The sequence below is a fragment of the Anthonomus grandis genome, unplaced genomic scaffold, assembly GCF_022605725.1.
Source record: "Anthonomus grandis grandis unplaced genomic scaffold, icAntGran1.3 ctg00000289.1, whole genome shotgun sequence".
Classification (NCBI taxonomy): domain Eukaryota; kingdom Metazoa; phylum Arthropoda; class Insecta; order Coleoptera; family Curculionidae; genus Anthonomus; species Anthonomus grandis.
The window spans coordinates 242,375-259,716 of record NW_026088446.1 but is presented as its reverse complement, the minus strand read 5'-3'; the positions used below and the strand labels follow the sequence as shown (position 1 = coordinate 259,716).

The window sequence follows — 17,342 nt, the reverse complement described above, 5'->3', positions numbered from 1 at the left end:
CATTTTTATTTATACGTTAGTTGAAACAAACTGTGCTATATATCATGTATATAAATGATGAAGTTAAAAAGCACCGCAGCTAAAACTAGTACATTTTAAAAAATCAGTTAGAAAAGTTTAAAAACATAATAAGCAGGTCCTTAATAAAACACATATTTTTCTGTTTCTTGTATTTTAGTGAAAATCTTTGTCTTGAAATATTAATTAACAAATACCTTGTATTTTTGATAATAAACTTGTCCTTGAATTTGAAATAAGACCTTTTACTATTGCTGTTATTTTTGATATCGAAAATTGAAATGCTTTTAACATATATTACATTATTGTTTGACAACCCTTAATAAATAATAACTTTTCTGATATTTATTACAGCAAAATCAGTTACACTGTTAATAAAGTTCTCAAAATCATACATAAGTAACCTTTTGGTGATTTACTGGTTTATAAATTCCTATACAATTAATTATCTGAAATTAGTAATATGTAAGATTTCAAAAAAATTAAGTGTAAAAGTATGACAACTAATTAATGCATAGCACTTGATTTTCATATAATTCTTAGCATTTATTAATTTCCTGGTTTTAAATCAATTATGAAGACTACAGGGAATTAGGGGTCTTGTTGACTTTAAGTATCTCCGATTTTGCAATATTTTAAAATTTGAGCATAAAGAGTACTTTGAAAAGAAGATTAAGAGAAAAAAATTTGCGGATTATTCACATAGGATGCTAAAAAATAATATTAAATTATGTCAAAAAAGAGATCTACATTACTCTATTTGATGATTGAAACTCGTTGCTATTGATAATTACATTGTCAATCTTTTGACATATGATCTCGCAGTTGCCAAATTGTGTATATACAGGGTGATTCATTAATATTGCACGAAAATGAAATGCCGGTTTTTTTGGGTTAAATTATGACGAAAAGTTTCTATAAACATATGTCCGAAAGTGCTTCGTTTCCGAGATACAGGGTGTTTAAATTTTCTTAAAAAATCGATTTTTTATTAATATCTAAGAAATGCCTTTGCTGTTTGCAATGTCATTCACACCATTTCTGGATATCTTAATGATGTATCTTTTTGACATATGACAGTTGATTTGTTATTCCAGGGACGTGCCCACGGGGTAAGCGGGTTAGGTTTTTTGTACAAAAAATAGCACCTAGTAGATTTTTTGAACCTCCTGTACATTTTTTGGATGACGCAACTAAAGATGGAATTGTTTCAACTCTTGGGTGTTTTTCGTATCTCCCTCCGTTTTCGATAAAAAAATTAGTTTAATGCAAACGTTTGAAAAAACTTGAATAAACATAATAAAATGCCTACTTATCGATTTACAGGGTGAAGAATAGTAAATACGGTAATTTGGAATTTTGACATGGCATTAACTGTACTACCTGTTGAAAAATAGTTTTAATTAAACTTAGGTACATTAATTAAATTCTTAGACTAAACATTAGTAAATTGATGAAGGTAATGAAAAGCTATGGACTAAGAAACGTACGCTATAAGAGTTGTTCAAAATGAGTTCCTCCAACTGCAATGCATGCGTCTGTCCTGCGACGCATTGACTGGCGAACACGTTCAAAGATCCCTGGCGTGTTTCGAATAATATCGCAATTTGCAATAATACGATTTCTTAATTCTTCAACATTTTCGATGGGGGTGGTATAAACTAATTGCTTGAGGTGGCCCCAGAGGAAAAAGTCTATTGGATTTAGATCGGGAGATCGCGCAGGCCAGGGTTGTATACCTCCACGACCTATCCAACGATTGGGATATACTCTATCTAAATACTGTCGAGCAATTAAGCTGAAATGCGCCGGAGCGCCATCATGCATGAAAAACATTTGGTACCTTAAGTCAAGCGGGACGTTTTCTAATAATGTTGGCAACTCCTCTTGAAGAAAACGCCGATACACTTCTCCACTTAACCTTTGTTGCAAAAAGAAAGGACCAATTAAGTGGTCTTCAATGATTCCAACCCAAACATTCAGTGAAAATTGGTGTTGATGGCGACTTTCACTTATTCCATGTGGATTTTCATCTGCCCAAATGTGATTATTATGGAAATTCATTATCGAATTCCTGGAGAAATTAGCTTCGTCCGTGAAAAGTATTTTTGATAAAAAAGGAGGATTTTCTACAATGTTTTGTTGTAACCATCGACAGAAAGCCACTCTATGAGGATAGTCGTCTGGCAAAAGTGCTTGTACCCGCTGGATGTGATACGGGTACAAAAGCTGATTTTTCAGTATTCTAAACACTGTTGGCTGACTAATGTTTAAAGTGGCAGCAATCTGTCTTGTACTCGTTGAAGGATTATCCTCGATTTCGTGGAGCACTGCTTCTTCAGCTTCTGCGGTTGCAACTGTGCGGGGTCGTCCATTGTCGACTGTAAGTTTTTTAAAACTTCCACTTTCTCTGAGACGTTGATGGAGGCGAGTAAACATTTGACTATGAGGAAGTACTCGGTTAGGGTATTTGTCCGCGTAAATACGCCTCGCTGCTTGTGAATTACCATTAGCAAGACCATACACAAAGTGCATATCGCACATTTCACTATAAGTGTACTCCATTTTAGACAAAAATGAGGAAATTGTCTACTTGACAGGAAAAAAACAACACCTTATCACTGAGCCACACCTAGTAATGTTAAATGAACTGGTATTTTATTTATTGCATTTTCAAAGCAACGAAAAGAATGCGACAAAAACTAAAACGATAATAGTATTTACTAAATTTTGTTTAATACGTATTTACAATTTCAATATTCCGCAGTATTTTTTAGATCAGCAGTTGTTAATGCTGTACTTGATATTCGACACTATGAATAGGTAAGTATTACATTTTAGGAAGAAAATTATTTCTTTGCTTTCGCGTGATTTAAAAGCATTTACTTGTATTTTTACAGAGGGATGCAAAAAAACAATTCTTAATTTTTTTATCGAAAACGGAGGGAGATACGAAAAACACCCAAGAGTTGAAACAATTCCATCTTTAGTTGCGTCATCCAAAAAATGTACAGGAGGTTCAAAAAATCTACTAGGTGCTATTTTTTGTACAAAAAACCTAACCCGCTTACCCCGTGGGCACGTCCCTGGAATAACAAATCAACTGTCATATGTCAAAAAGATACATCATTAAGATATCCAGAAATGGTGTGAATGACATTGCAAACAGCAAAGGCATTTCTTAGATATTAATAAAAAATCGATTTTTTAAGAAAATTTGAACACCCTGTATCTCGGAAACGAAGCACTTTCGGACATATGTTTATAGGAACTTTTCGTCATAATTTAACCCAAAAAAACCGGCATTTCATTTTCGTGCAATATTAATGAATCACCCTGTATATGTAATAAGAACCAAGCATATCTTATATAAGAGAAAACATGAAAGACATCTAAATCTATCTGCCAAAATGATAGCAGTGTTTTTACACTATAATAGTGAATGGGTTTCGCTTTTACACACATTTGTACATAAGCAAAAAATTCATTCTCTTATGCAAATGTTCGAAGCCTCCATATTTTCTAACATTTTGAGATTCTATTCATATGAAAAAATATAGAGAGGACTCGTAAATGTCGAGCACATGGGGGGCTTACGCCCCCCATGTGCTAACGCACCCCAAAATCAACCCAATGCAATTCAACCGAGCCCAAAACACTAAAAACATTCATATAGAAGAAATAAAAAAATCTTAAATCAAAGAACATGTATGGCAACGCTGTCTCCTCGCGGTGTTATGTCAAACGTCAATAAAAAAGAATAATGAAGGAAGGTGGAAGGGAATTTTGTTTTTGTTATTCATATGAAAAATAATTAATATTCTTTAGACTTAATTTTAAATAGAATATGCCTATATTACATATTATTTTTAATTAGGATCGAAATCTAAAAAGTACCAAAACAATAAATGATACATTATGGGTGTCTTTGGTAAGTTTTTTTACACGAAAATAAAGGGACTTAATTACAAGAAAAGGTAAAATCATTTTTTTTTATGTTATATAAACAATTTCGTCTTTTTAGTCATGTTTTATGTATAATTTCATTTAAATTAAATACTTTTTCCAAAACTACAAAATTCTTAGGGGCAAAAAAATTAAAAAAAGTAATACTGGCACAGTTGAAATCTGAACCCAGGCCGACCAGCTCATAGTTCACTCTCATTACCACTAAACCATGAAGCGCTTGCGGCGAATGTTGGAAAACAAGTTTATATCATACGTAGGTACACATTGTCATAATTTTTTTTTGTTTTTATTATTTTATTAAAGAAAATGTCATTCATCCTCCAATTTTTTGTCCTTAAAATAGTCCAAAGAAGATTAGCTTACTATTTCATATTTAAAAAAGTTAAAATTTGGAGATACCTAAAGTCGACTAGAACCGGGAATTAGTATTTATTTAAATTTTTTAGAAAAATTAATATATAAAATATAATAAAATAACTAATATAATAAATAAAATAATATAATTATTTTATTTATTATAAAAATAACATTAAATCGATGCTCATTTACTTTTCTAAAAAATGCCACAATAATAATAGTAGAAACATTTTTAAAGAGGAAGCAAAAAGATTATTAAAGTCAGTATTAAAATTCTGGAAAAGTTTACCTATTGTATATCCAGAATATAATAGTAATTCTGTTTAATGCGGTTTATCATTACTTGTATCTACAGTTGTTTTAACTGATATATTACAATAAATAATAACATATTATGTTCTTACCTTTAAGTAGTACAGTATCTCCTCTGAAGAGCTGAAGCTCATCCATTTTAGCCTGTGATAGAGCAACAACAGAGTTGTCATCATTGACAGCTTCTTCGACAATGAGCCTATTGGGCCTATCTTTTTTGCGGAGGATGGCAGTTGCCAGATCTTCACTAATAAGAAAATAATTAAGTTGTAATTTTTTAAACTTTTAAATATAATCTTAAACATAAAAATTCATTTAGTAGAGTATTGAGCAAACATTAACAGTTTCTATAGCCTATAATTTCCATGACAAAATGGCTGATAGCTTATCAAGCAAATATGTAGTAATACTTTCCAGTAATGAACTATTCAAAAAGTTTATTAATAACTCTGGATACAAAGTTACCCATCCACCATAATGACAGATCAAAAAATTTGATAAAAATTAAAAAAAGATTGTGCCCATGAACCAGAACAAAGACATCTACTTACTTTTGCTGATCAGCCATTTGTACCTCAATTTACGAACTTCGCAATTATCTAATAATAACTTTATGATACTCTGGGGGCGAATTAGATCTTTTTTAACTAACTTTCCCTATAGAACGAAGTAGAATCTCGTTACTTTATACGATTTTACCACAGCTTAAACGACGAATGACGTAGCTTTTTTAATCTGCTGACAGTAATGACAGTCTTATTCTGTCACGAAAATGAATCGGCATTATTTGGCCGGGAAAACAGGGAACTGCTTGAATATTATTTCTAAATGCAGTTATACACGTTGCTTGAATTCGACATTAATCGTAGAATAAATTCGATGACATTGATAACTTGGTAGGAAAGTCTATTAATAAAAGAATGTATAATAGTAATAGCAGGTTTTAGCTCAACAGAATTTGATAAACAATATCTCGTTTAACAAAAGAAGATTTGGTAGTTGAAAGGAAAAAATCGCTAAGTCAGATCGATATACCTGGTCTTCGCTAATCGAAAAACCTTTTTTTCGAAATTTAAATTGAATGGCATAATTATTATATTATAACTAAAGCGCGGATTTATAATCATAAAAATATTAAAAATAAGCAATTAAAAAAGCATGAAAAATTCCTAAAAAACGGCATAAAAACTGAAAAATGCACTATAGGAATACAATATGAAATACTTCTAAAACTGAAATATGTACTATGCAAAAAATAAGGCAATAAAAATGTTCGGTAGTTTTTATTTAACTTTGATAATATAAACTAACGCATCATTAATAATGATCTTTTTTACAAAAGAAACATCAGCTCATTAATTTCCAATTATTTCCATAGATTCGACTAGAGCAAGACCCTTTTCTTCAAGTTGCGTGATGGCCTTGCTTACAAAGTTATAGTTTGTGTTAATAAACCCCAAATTCTGCTTAAGTTCTTGATTTTTGACTATCTTTTGGCTCCTTAAAATTGATTCGAAGGAGGATTCAGAAATATTTAATACGATTTCCTTGAAAGATTCAAAATGGTTAGCATAATAGTAAGCAGCGTCCAGCCAAGTACCCCACCTTGTAATAATGGGTTCAGAGGGTAGTGGTATACCTGGCATCCTTTCTCGAAATAATTGAGCTCTTAATGGTGCTTTTACAAACTTTTTTTTTCCTGTATTTACCAAACTATTTACCAAAGGGAACTGGGTACGAATAGTTTTAGCTACCCGATTCAATCCATGTGCTAGACATGTACAATGGACTAGATGTTGATACAAAACTTTTAAATTAAAATATCCCTTTACCATGTATGCAGCTGCATCAGAGAGCATTAGTAATATTTTTTCACTAGGAACAGGGTCTGGCAAAAAGAATTTTGTTAGCTCATCTTGAACAAATCTAGTAATGGTATTATTATTTGTTTTGTCCAGCTGCTTTGAGCTAATTAAAAAAGCATTACTTGAGCTACCTTCGCTTAATATTCCAATCATTAAATGAGCCATGTATCGACCACATGAATCCGTCGTTTCATCTACGTAAAACCATATGTAGTTGCATCCTATTTTTGTTTTAATTTCTTGTATCATATTATTGTAAACTAGATCAATATAGTTTTTGCGCAAAGTTGATTCGGCTGGAATATTCTACCAGTGTATTTCTGCAGAAAGGAACTGAATATTTGAGTATTTAATTTATATAGTGGAATATTGCAGGAAACCAGAACTTTACACAAATCAAAATAAAATTGTTTTTGCTCATCCTGTGTAGATGAGCTGGCTATTGATTCCAATAAAGTTTGTTGTTGAGTTAATTTATCTTTCATTTTTTTTCAAATTTTCCACATGTCCTGTAATTTTTAAATGCTGCTGTATATTATATTTTTTTTCGCAATTTATCTGCAAAAACAATCTTTTATGAGCTGTTTTTTAAAACCACAAAATAAGTAAAAAACTTACCGTTTTTATACAAGCTCTGCAAAACAATTTATTTTTTTCATACTTTAATTCCGAATGGCCTGTTATCCATTCCTTCAGAGTTAGTTTTACTTTTGGCATTATTTTTGTTAAATGTTAATAAATAACTCACTTTAAAAGCGAATTCTGCGATTTAATATCTTACGTCGGCAAGTAAATTCGCAATACGAACGAAACTCCTACACGATAAATAATATTTACACGCACTGACCTGACTAACAAACTATGAATTTCTCGATTGGCCTCTCCTTCAGGGATTCCCGAACTGATCGAAATAGAACGTGCGATACGATGCGACGTAATGGCCGCAGAAGGATAGCAGGTTCTACTAGATATTTGCGTGCGTCGGCCATTTATTAAGGAAGGAAAATAAGCTTTGTGATGGGGATTTGTTGCTTAATATTTCCCTGTTATTAAAATAAGATATCAGATTATTTATCAGGAAAAAAATGTTGGCACATAAAATGTAAAATATGCATCATATATATCACTTCTGCTCCAAATATGCATGAAAATAAGCACAAATAAAAAATATGTATAAAAACTAAAAAAAGGCAAAATGGCACGAAAAAAAGTTACCAAAGGGCTTCATTTCTTGTAATTCATATGTATGTATGTTCAAATTAGCTTAGTCATCAGAAATTACCGATGGCATCATTTCTATAAATCCGCGCTTTAATTATAACTTAAAGAAAATTGTAAATGTTAAATACTAATAATAAAATAATCTTCATTAGTAACCCCTATAATATAATATGGTTCTGAATGACACTCCACAGATGTTTTGTGTTATAGAGAACCCATACACAAACGTCAGTTGTAGTCGTGCATCTCAACATGCCGTCTAATGACGCAGCCTGTTTAGCTAGAATAATTAGTGTAGCTTCTGATGTTGGTGTTAAAAAAAAACTTAAGTATAGAGAGTTTAGATGAAAGAGTGGTTAAAAGAAAGAATCAATGAAGAAGAACAAATTTCCTTAAAGAAGTTCAAGTGAGTTTCATCTTAAGCAATAAAAATGATTTATGAATGGATGTGTCTACTTTCGGCGAATGATTGGCCTTAGTATATACACAAAGAAAAGGCACAATATTAAGAGAGGCTTAGAACATTGAAAGGCCTTTCAATGTTCTAAGAAGAGAGGCGATATCTTCAAAGCTAAGGTTGCTTGCGGGTCTTGGCAATATTTTAAAATTTAAGCAAAAAAAAGTACTTTCAAAAGAATAGATTAAGAAAAAAAACTCTGCTAATTATTCACATAGAACGCTAAAAAATAATATTTAATTGACCCTTGGGCAAAAAATCGTAGTGCAGTGAAAATTCTACTAACTATTGTAATTTTAGTGCTTTGTTGACCCTTATTCATATGTGGAGTAAGTTCTTTAATTAAGTTTATAGCTAAATCCTTGCTAAGACGAAAATGTTTCCGAAATTCCCTTTCAGGTAATTCAAAAACATTGCTTGTGTTCCGTAATCGTCTTTTTTCAATTCTTAATTCAATCCTTAATTCTTCCTCTTCCATTTCTAAGGCAAAATCTAAGAAATTTGGATTCATCATAAACTCGTCGCCTTATTGAAATCCTTTGTAAGAAAGTCTTCCTCAAAAACCAATAATAAAACTACAAGAAATTTTTTTCCTTCGTAAAATGTGGATACCGGATAAAAACAAAAACAATGGGTACGTTCAGCCGATGTCAGCTGAGTTGTTTTATGGAAAATGGATTTAGGAATATACCAGCTAATATTAAATGTCACAAATCAATGCATTCAGCCGAATCTCCGCATCGATACTCTAAAGTCACCCAGCAGATTAGCGCTTAGGCTCAGCCGCTAACGTTGGCTGAACGTACCCAATAACAAATTGATAATGTTGGCTGGTGAAAAATCCCGTTAGCCATAAAAATAGGCTAATGTTTGTAGATTGGGTAGTATAAGAATGTCTAAAGCCGAACGACGGCGAATGACATAGAGAAAAGCTTAGCGAGTGCTTATCGTGCACAGAAAGGAATACTCTTTCTATATTTTTTCTTATCCATTTCTATGTCTATGGAGTTCCACTGCAGGTTTTTTTTTAGTATATCAAGAAGCTTTCTTAAACACAACAACTAATAGATCTAATTCGACCATATTTTCCACAACCTTCTGTTAATAATAGAGGAGAAGGAAGTCAAATTACCATTGAATGAGCAGTTTTACTATGTCAAGATTTTAAGATATGCAAGTCGTTGGATCCATAAAATTACTGACAATCACTTTGCTGACCGATTCATAAATTTTCCAAATATAAGAGATGATAAATAAATTAATAAATTAACATTTATGAAGAAATCCAATTTCCCTGGTGTTATAGGTCCTATTGATTGCACCCATGTTTCCATATTAAAACCAAAAGTGGATGAACACAACAAGTTTTTGTGATTATCCAAAATAAATTAAAATTCTTAATGTTTGTCAGTAGAAAAGACAATTGATGTTTCCATCTATCAAATATTAGGGAAAATAAATCAAATCAAATCGTTTATTTCCATCGACATCATAACAATGTACAGGAATAGTCAATAAAAAACTACAATGCTAATAAAAATAGTATAAAATTACAAGATATGAAAGAAAATAAATTAACTAAATTTAGTTAATAAATCTACAGTTAAAGAACTCTATCAATGAGTAAAAAGGACAGTCAGCTAACATGGTCCTAAGAGCTTTCTTAAAAGTTAGAAAAGTCTTAGCTCTCTTTATTCTACACGGGATATGATTAAAAATTTTGAGAGATGTAATTTTCGGACCATCCTGTACCTGCGACAACCGGGTAAAAGGGATGTATAATTTATCCGCATTGTGAGTCTTATAAAAATTAAGATCTCCAGATCTCATATGGTTGGAAAGATTTTTATGTACTACTTGACATGCGCACTCCAAGATATAGATGTTAATTTTAGTTAGGATTTTTTCTTTTTTAACAGTACCACGGCTTTTTAAATGTTTCTCTAAGGGAAAGTCTAAGCATCGTACGTACAATGCGCTTTTGATTTATTAGCACTCTCCCAATACTGGAGGAATTACCCCAAGATAATAAGGCATAGGATAGAGTGGAATGCACTGAGGCATAATAAAAGCTTTTAAGTGTATATGCATCCACATAGTCTCGAATCCGAGTGAAAACAGTGAAGTTATTGGTTTTCAAACTATTCAAACAAAGACCATTTTTCTGGCACCAACCCGCAATATTAGCTATACACTAAAAATTATTAAAGGTATTAGCAATATTGAGGTTGCCAGTAACTTTCTTTCCATTATCAGTAACCAAATTAGGAATACACTTTGTTCTTGAGAAGTTCGTGATTGAGTTAATAATTTCCCATGACGCTCGAGTTATATTGTTAGAAGTAAGCAACTTTGTTGAATTATAGGCTTTTATAGCATTTACGATATTTTCTTTATGTACTTTCAATCTCCTTCTATAGGATGTCAGTAACTCATGGTCATGAACGGTCTTTAGTTAAGTATGAAGTAGTCTCAACTGTTTGCCCTTATTAATTATCAATGGTATTATCCATTGATGAGACTTTCTGTGAAATGGCTTCGATTTGTTTACATAAGGAAAGCCTATATTAATTAAACTGGAGAATGTGTCAAAGAAGTAAGAAAATTTACTTTCGAAATCCAGAGTCTCAATAATTGACATACAATGTTCTTTGGACAACAAGTTGTTAAAATAGTGTATGTTTTCATCAGAAAAGGATCTAGAACTTATAGAAAATTTACTTAAATCGTGACTGATTGGGTTTTCCAAGTCAAAACTCATTATCTGAGCACAATGATCAGAAAATGCTACTTTAAAGGTTTCAGTTGAAAACCGTGCAGCGTTAGTGAATATATTATCAATCAAGGTACAGGATGATCCCTTAGTTCTAGAAGGTTCAGAAAAAACTACGGAGAAGAGCAGCAGCACATTCAAAGTTACCAGACAATGAAACGTCTTTATTCTCTACATGGTTATTAATACTGAAATCAGATCTGACAAATAAATATTGCCACACCACCACAGTGGAGTCTCTACAGTAGTATAACGCGACCTCATAGTGATTAAGTTTAAAACATGTGATCTCTATATCCGACAACCAAGTTTCTGTGATGCAGACAATTTCAGGATAGGCATTTAATTGTAAGAACAGTTCCAAGTCAGCAGATTTAAGTCAAATGCTTCTTGCGTTTAGATTAACAATCTTCACTCCGTTTGTGATTTACCAAATACCCGGTTTTTCTATAACTGGACGTAGGCCTTTGATTTTGGGGACGAAAAAATGTGAATTTCTTGGCAACTATTGCTTCCGGCCAGTTTTGAGGCTGTAGCAGATTTTCTTCAATTTCTTTAGGTACCTTAACTTGCCGAAAGCCTTGTATTCCTTAGACTTAACATCTTCAATTATAAATCTAATGTCCTGTCCAAAATCGTTGAGATATCCCGTAAGATCAGACTAACCAATATCAAGTGAGACTTTTGAGACCGATATTGAAGTCAATGGAGTAGATGCCATCACCTTTCAGGATTATTCTCAGATCTCCTTTGGCCAATTATAGAGTGACTCTGATTTAAAACTCTGTCTAAGGTCAGACTATCACTTCCATCGTCTCCCCGAGCTAAGTTAACATATTTGCTAAGAGTCTGTTGGGTTGAGGCTTGCAATACAGCATGATTTACGTTCTGTGTCGATATACGAGGTTTTTGTCAAATATTGCTATTGGTCTTGTTTATGTTACTCTGAGAATTTAAATTTATAGCCATATTAAGATTTTCCAAGAGTGATCTTCTATTACTTCTATTACTACTGCAATTCTAAGCCATTCTGCTTAACACCCTCCACAAGACTTTCAAGTTGGATAGCTAAGCTATTGGTTTGCTTGTTTAAAGCTTCTGTAAAAATTTTATTAATTGATAATTTCACTTTTTCAAGTTGACTATCTTGAGTTAATATACCGGGTTCCAAAGAATGTTGTTGTTGAATGTTGTCTAAATATAGTTTGATTTTATTTGATGAATGAATAAGTTTAACTTTATTTTCCAGGTTGACAATATCGCTAGCATTCGGTTTTAGTTGTTTGAGCAGCTTGTATTTCTCCTCATTGGATTTGACCTGCTTATTTAGCTCCTCAAACTTGGCCCGAATATTTCTCACTTCCCTCTTGCAATTAGAAAGACGCAGTCTAACATCATCAGACATATTCTTAATAGTTGAATGGATGCAGTTAGGGGAAAAGTGCATCAGTGATCTGGCTTTGAGGATTAGAACGCGAACTTCGGCTGTGCTTGCCCTACTACAACTTGCGCATATTACGTTTTGGCATATATCGCATGGAAATCCAAATAGTTGCGATTTATCCTCCTTAAGAACACAGCTCTGCTTGCATTTATAGCAGTTGGCCATATTAGGAATTCAACTTACAGAAGAAAAGAAGAAAAAGTGATAGTTAATACTTTGCTGACCAAGTGTCAACAGATTAAAAACAATGACAGTCGCAACTAACCTTACTTTTCATACAGTTTTAGCGAGAAATCGGCAACAAAATATCTGTAGTAAAACTCGATTTTGAGAACTTATTGTTAGTTTTTCTAAGAAAACTACACAATCAATCCATAGAACAACACACCATACGGATAATAAACACTGAAACACTCATTAATTGTTACAAAAAATACGCATTTGCCACCAAAAAAATTCAGACTAAAAGTACATTCAAAACATTCAAAAATCCATCGACGATATACTAAATAACAAATATATAATATAATAAATAACACGCATTTGCAACCAAAAAAATTCAGACAAAAAGTACATTTAAAACATTCAACAAACATTCAAAAATCCATCGACGATATACTAAATAACAAATATATAACAACAAACCTAAATCAAATCAAATAAAACGAGTTTAGCCGACGACTGAAATTTAGAATCACCTTTCTCGTCACGACAGAGTCGCGATCGAAGATCGTGATGGTATCGAGATTTTAAAATCTCAGTACACTTGCCTAAATTCACATTCGTACGTAATTACGTATACGTGAGGCTCTCAAGCCTATTCGTGATTTTTATCCCATCCACGAGAGACAAGCGTATCCGTAAAATGACGTTAATTTTTACTCGAGCTTTTGGTGTTTACAGTTTTGACCTCCTACAATTGCTTCAAACTATTTTTATGTCTTGATTGTAAAAAGGTTTTCGGATCCCATAGAGGCCACTAAATTTAAAAATATTGTCCTCATTGGCGCAAAGCTCGGAAAAAAAAACCCTGGTTCTCCTCCATATATACTAGAAAACCTTGGTGTTCCAAAGAAAGTTGGCACTGACTGTTAATTAAAAAGCCGCAATAGTCAAATTTAAAATATGTGACCCGCGGTCGAACCCAAACTCTACATTCTAAATAGAATAGTACAAAATAACAACTGGTAAAAAAAAATTGGTAAAAATTGAAAAATAACAATAAAAAACAAATAGTACAACGGACCAAAACTACGGAATGAAGTTCGATTTAACCAACTTCTATGTGTTTCCGTTCACGTAGGTATGTGAAATCTTTCGGGTCTCTAATTGGCTTATAGCAATCACATGGTCCCAACGGATCCGTAATTACGTATCAATGTGGATTCGGGCTCACTGATGTAACTATTGGTAAAGAATCAATGAAACAGATACGTTTAAAAAAGGATGCTGAAACATTATGCACGTATTAAATACGGAAGAAGCTAATATCACAGTCTAACAAATTGAAATATACTTTGCTAATATTGTCTGGTGCATTCGATATACCCAAGCGTGTTGTCGACAAATCGGTAAAAACTAGGCAATCCGCGAGACACTCAATATTCTTCAATAGCATGTCAGCTCGCATACATCAGCGTAGAGTATGCGGTATGGCGTGCTGCGCAACACGTAACATAAATTCAAAATAGTTTGATTTTTGTTGCACAACAAAATTCCCTTCCATTTTCCTATTAATTTTTTTTTATTCACGTATTTGACGTTTGCATTAAGAGGTGACAGCGTTGCCATATATATTCCTTGAACTTTATATTCTTTATTTTTTTCCTTTTATTTCTTCCATAGGAATTTTTTTAATGTATTGGGCTCGGTTTAATTGAATTGGATTAGATCGAACTGAGTTAAGCATATGAGTGCTTAACATTTACGAGAGGTTGAGTTAGGTTTGGATGGGATGAGATGGGATGGGATGAGATCTGTTGGGTTGGGTTGGGTTCAGTTGAGTTGGGTTGGTTTAACTTGTTTTAAGTTAGATACTTAAGATATTTTACTTTAGATTTTATATTTTAGATACCTGATATAATAATATTTTAAGAAGATACTTTTTTATACCAATAGAATCTCAAAATGTTATAAAATATGGAGGCTACGAACTGCATAAAGTATGAATATTTTAGCGATGGGTCTAAGCTTGTGTACAAATAGTGAAACCCGTTCACTATTATTATGTGAAAATACTGTTATAATTTTAGCAGATAGATTTATTTATATGTCTTCCGTGTTTCCTCTTCTTATATAGGATCACTTTTTAGGTGTGTTTTACTTACGTTGAGCTGTAGCGTAATAATTATATTTATTCTAGAAAATATGTACAATTCGGCGACTGCGAGTCCATATGTCAAAAGTTTGACAATGTAATTATCAATAGCAACGAGTTTCGATCATCAACTAGACTAGAGTAGACCCCTATTTCAGCATATTTTAAACGAATTAAAAATGCCATATCTCGGCTATCGTAAAAGCTACGACCTTGCAGATCGTTGGATTCAGAGCGACGAAACTAAGACAAAACCGTTGGAATTTTCCCGATAGCTCCCATAGAAGCCGAGATATCGACCTTCAATATTTGGGTTTTTCATTTTTTGAAATAACTATACCAGCGGATTGTTATTATCAAGTAGATCACGAAAATACCGGGTTATAAGGGAATCCGAGCAGAAATAAGGGAATGAGAGCACTTTGAAAATTCGGAAATTTTCACTTTTTGACTTCGTTTTTGAGGCCAAGGGCATCAAAAATGCCATATCTCGGCTATCGTAAAAGCTACGATCTTGCGGATGGCCTCGTTGGATTTAGAACGACGAAACTGAGACAAAACCGTTGGAATTTTCCCGAAAGCTCCCATAGAAGCCGAGATATCGACCTTCAAAATTTGGGTTTTTTCATTTTTCGGGTATACCCCCCAGTTTGGATTTTTTTCAGAAAAATTTGTTTTCTTCGAATTCGAACTAACTATACCAGCGGATTGTTGTCATCAAGTAGATCACGAAAATACCAGGTTATAAGGGAATCCGAGCAGGAATAAGGAAATGAGAGCACTTTGAAAATTCGGAAATTGTCACTTTTTGAACTCGTTTTTGAGGCCAAGGGCATCAAAAATGCCATATCTCGGTGCATTCAGGCCTCGTTGCATTCAGAACGACGAAACTAAGACAAAACCGTTGAAATTTTTCCGATAGCTCCTATAGAAGCCGAGATATCGACCTTCAAAATTTGGGTTTTTTAATTTTTGGGTATATCCCCCCATTTGGATTCTTTTCAGAATTTTTTTTTTTTCGAATTTTAATTAACTATACCAGCGGATTGTTCTCATCAAGTAGATCACGATAATACCGGGTTATAACAGGATTCGATCAGAAATAAGGGAATGAGAGCACTTTGAAAATTCGGAAATTGTCACTTTTTGACCTCGTTTTTGAGACCAAGGGCATCAAAAATGCCATATCTCGGCTATCGTAAAAGCTACGACCTCGGATGGCCTCGTTGGATTCAGAACGACGAAACTAAGACAAAACCGTTGGAATTTTCCCGATAGCTCCCATAGAAGCCGAGATATCGGACTTCAAAATTTGGGTTTTTTCATTTTTCGGGTATACCCCCCAGTTTGGATTTTTTTCAGAAAAATTTGTTTTCTTCGAATTCGAACTAACTATACCAGCGAATTGTTCTCATCAAGTAGATCACGATAATACCGGATTATAACAGGATATGATCAGAAATAAGGGAATGAGAGCACTTTGAAAATTCGGAAATTGTCACTTTTTGAACTCGTTTTTGAGGCCAAAAATGGGCAACAAAAATGCCATATCTCGGCTATCGTAAAAGCTACTACCTTGTGGATGGTCTCGTTGGATTCAGAACGACGAAACTAAGACAAAACCGTTGGAATTTTCCCGATAGCTCTCATAAAAGCCGAGATATCGACCTTCAAAATTTGAGTTTTTTCATTTTTCGGGTATACCCTCCGTTTCAATTTTTTTCAAAATTTTTTTTTTCGAATTCAAACTAACTATACCAGCGGATTGTTCTCATCAAGTAGATCACGAAAATACCGGGTTATAACAGAATTCGATCAGAAATAAGGGAATGAGAGCACTTTAAAAATTCGGTAATTGTCACTTTTTGACCTCGTTTTTGAGACCAAGAGCATCAAAAATGCCATATCTCGGCTATCGTAAAAGCTACGACCTTGCGGATGGTCTGTTTGGATTCAGAACGACGAAACTAAGACAAAACCGTTGGAATTTTCCCGATAGCTCTCATAGAAGCCGAGATATCGACCTTCAAAATTTGGGTTTTTTCATTTTTCGGGTATACCCCCCCGTTTGGATTTTTTTCAGAATTTTTTTTTTATCGAATTCGAACTAACTATACCAGCGGATTGTTCTCATCAAGTAGATCACGAGAATACCGGGTTATAAGGGTATCCAAGCAGAACTAAGAAATCGAGTATTTTTTCGACCTCGTTTTTGAGGCCAAATATGGGCATCAAAAATGCCATATCTCCGCTATCGTAAAAGCTACGACCTTGCGGATGATCTCTTTGGATTGGAATTTCCCCGATAGCTCCCATAGAAACCGAGATATCGACCTTCAAAATTTGGGTTTTTTCATTTTTCGGATATACCACCCCGTTTGGATTTTCTTCAGAAAATTTTTTTTTTTCGAGTTCGAACTAACTATACCAGCGGATTGTTCTCATTAAGTAGATCACGAAAATACGGGGTTATAAGGGAATCCGAGCAAAAATAAGGAAATGAGAGCACTTTGAAAATTCGGAAATTGTCACTTTTTGACCTCGTTTTTGAGGTCAAAAATGGATATCAAAAATGCCATATCTCGGCTATTGTATATACTACGATCTTG

The 17,342-nt window shown here is 33.3% G+C and overlaps 1 protein-coding gene across 1 annotated transcript in view; it reads right to left on the bottom strand.

The window, feature by feature from the left end:
- LOC126749539 (transitional endoplasmic reticulum ATPase TER94) overlaps positions 1–5,390 on the bottom strand; it is a 52,167-nt gene extending 46,777 nt beyond the window's left edge. The window contains exons 1-2 of the mRNA XM_050459257.1: positions 5,208–5,390; positions 4,749–4,903 (exon numbers count right to left, since the gene is read on the bottom strand). Coding sequence (XP_050315214.1) covers positions 4,749–4,903; positions 5,208–5,224 — 172 coding nt within the window. The 5' untranslated portion in view covers positions 5,225–5,390. The remainder of the gene's footprint in view (positions 1–4,748; positions 4,904–5,207) is intronic.
- Between the last annotated feature and the right edge of the window lie 11,952 nt (positions 5,391–17,342).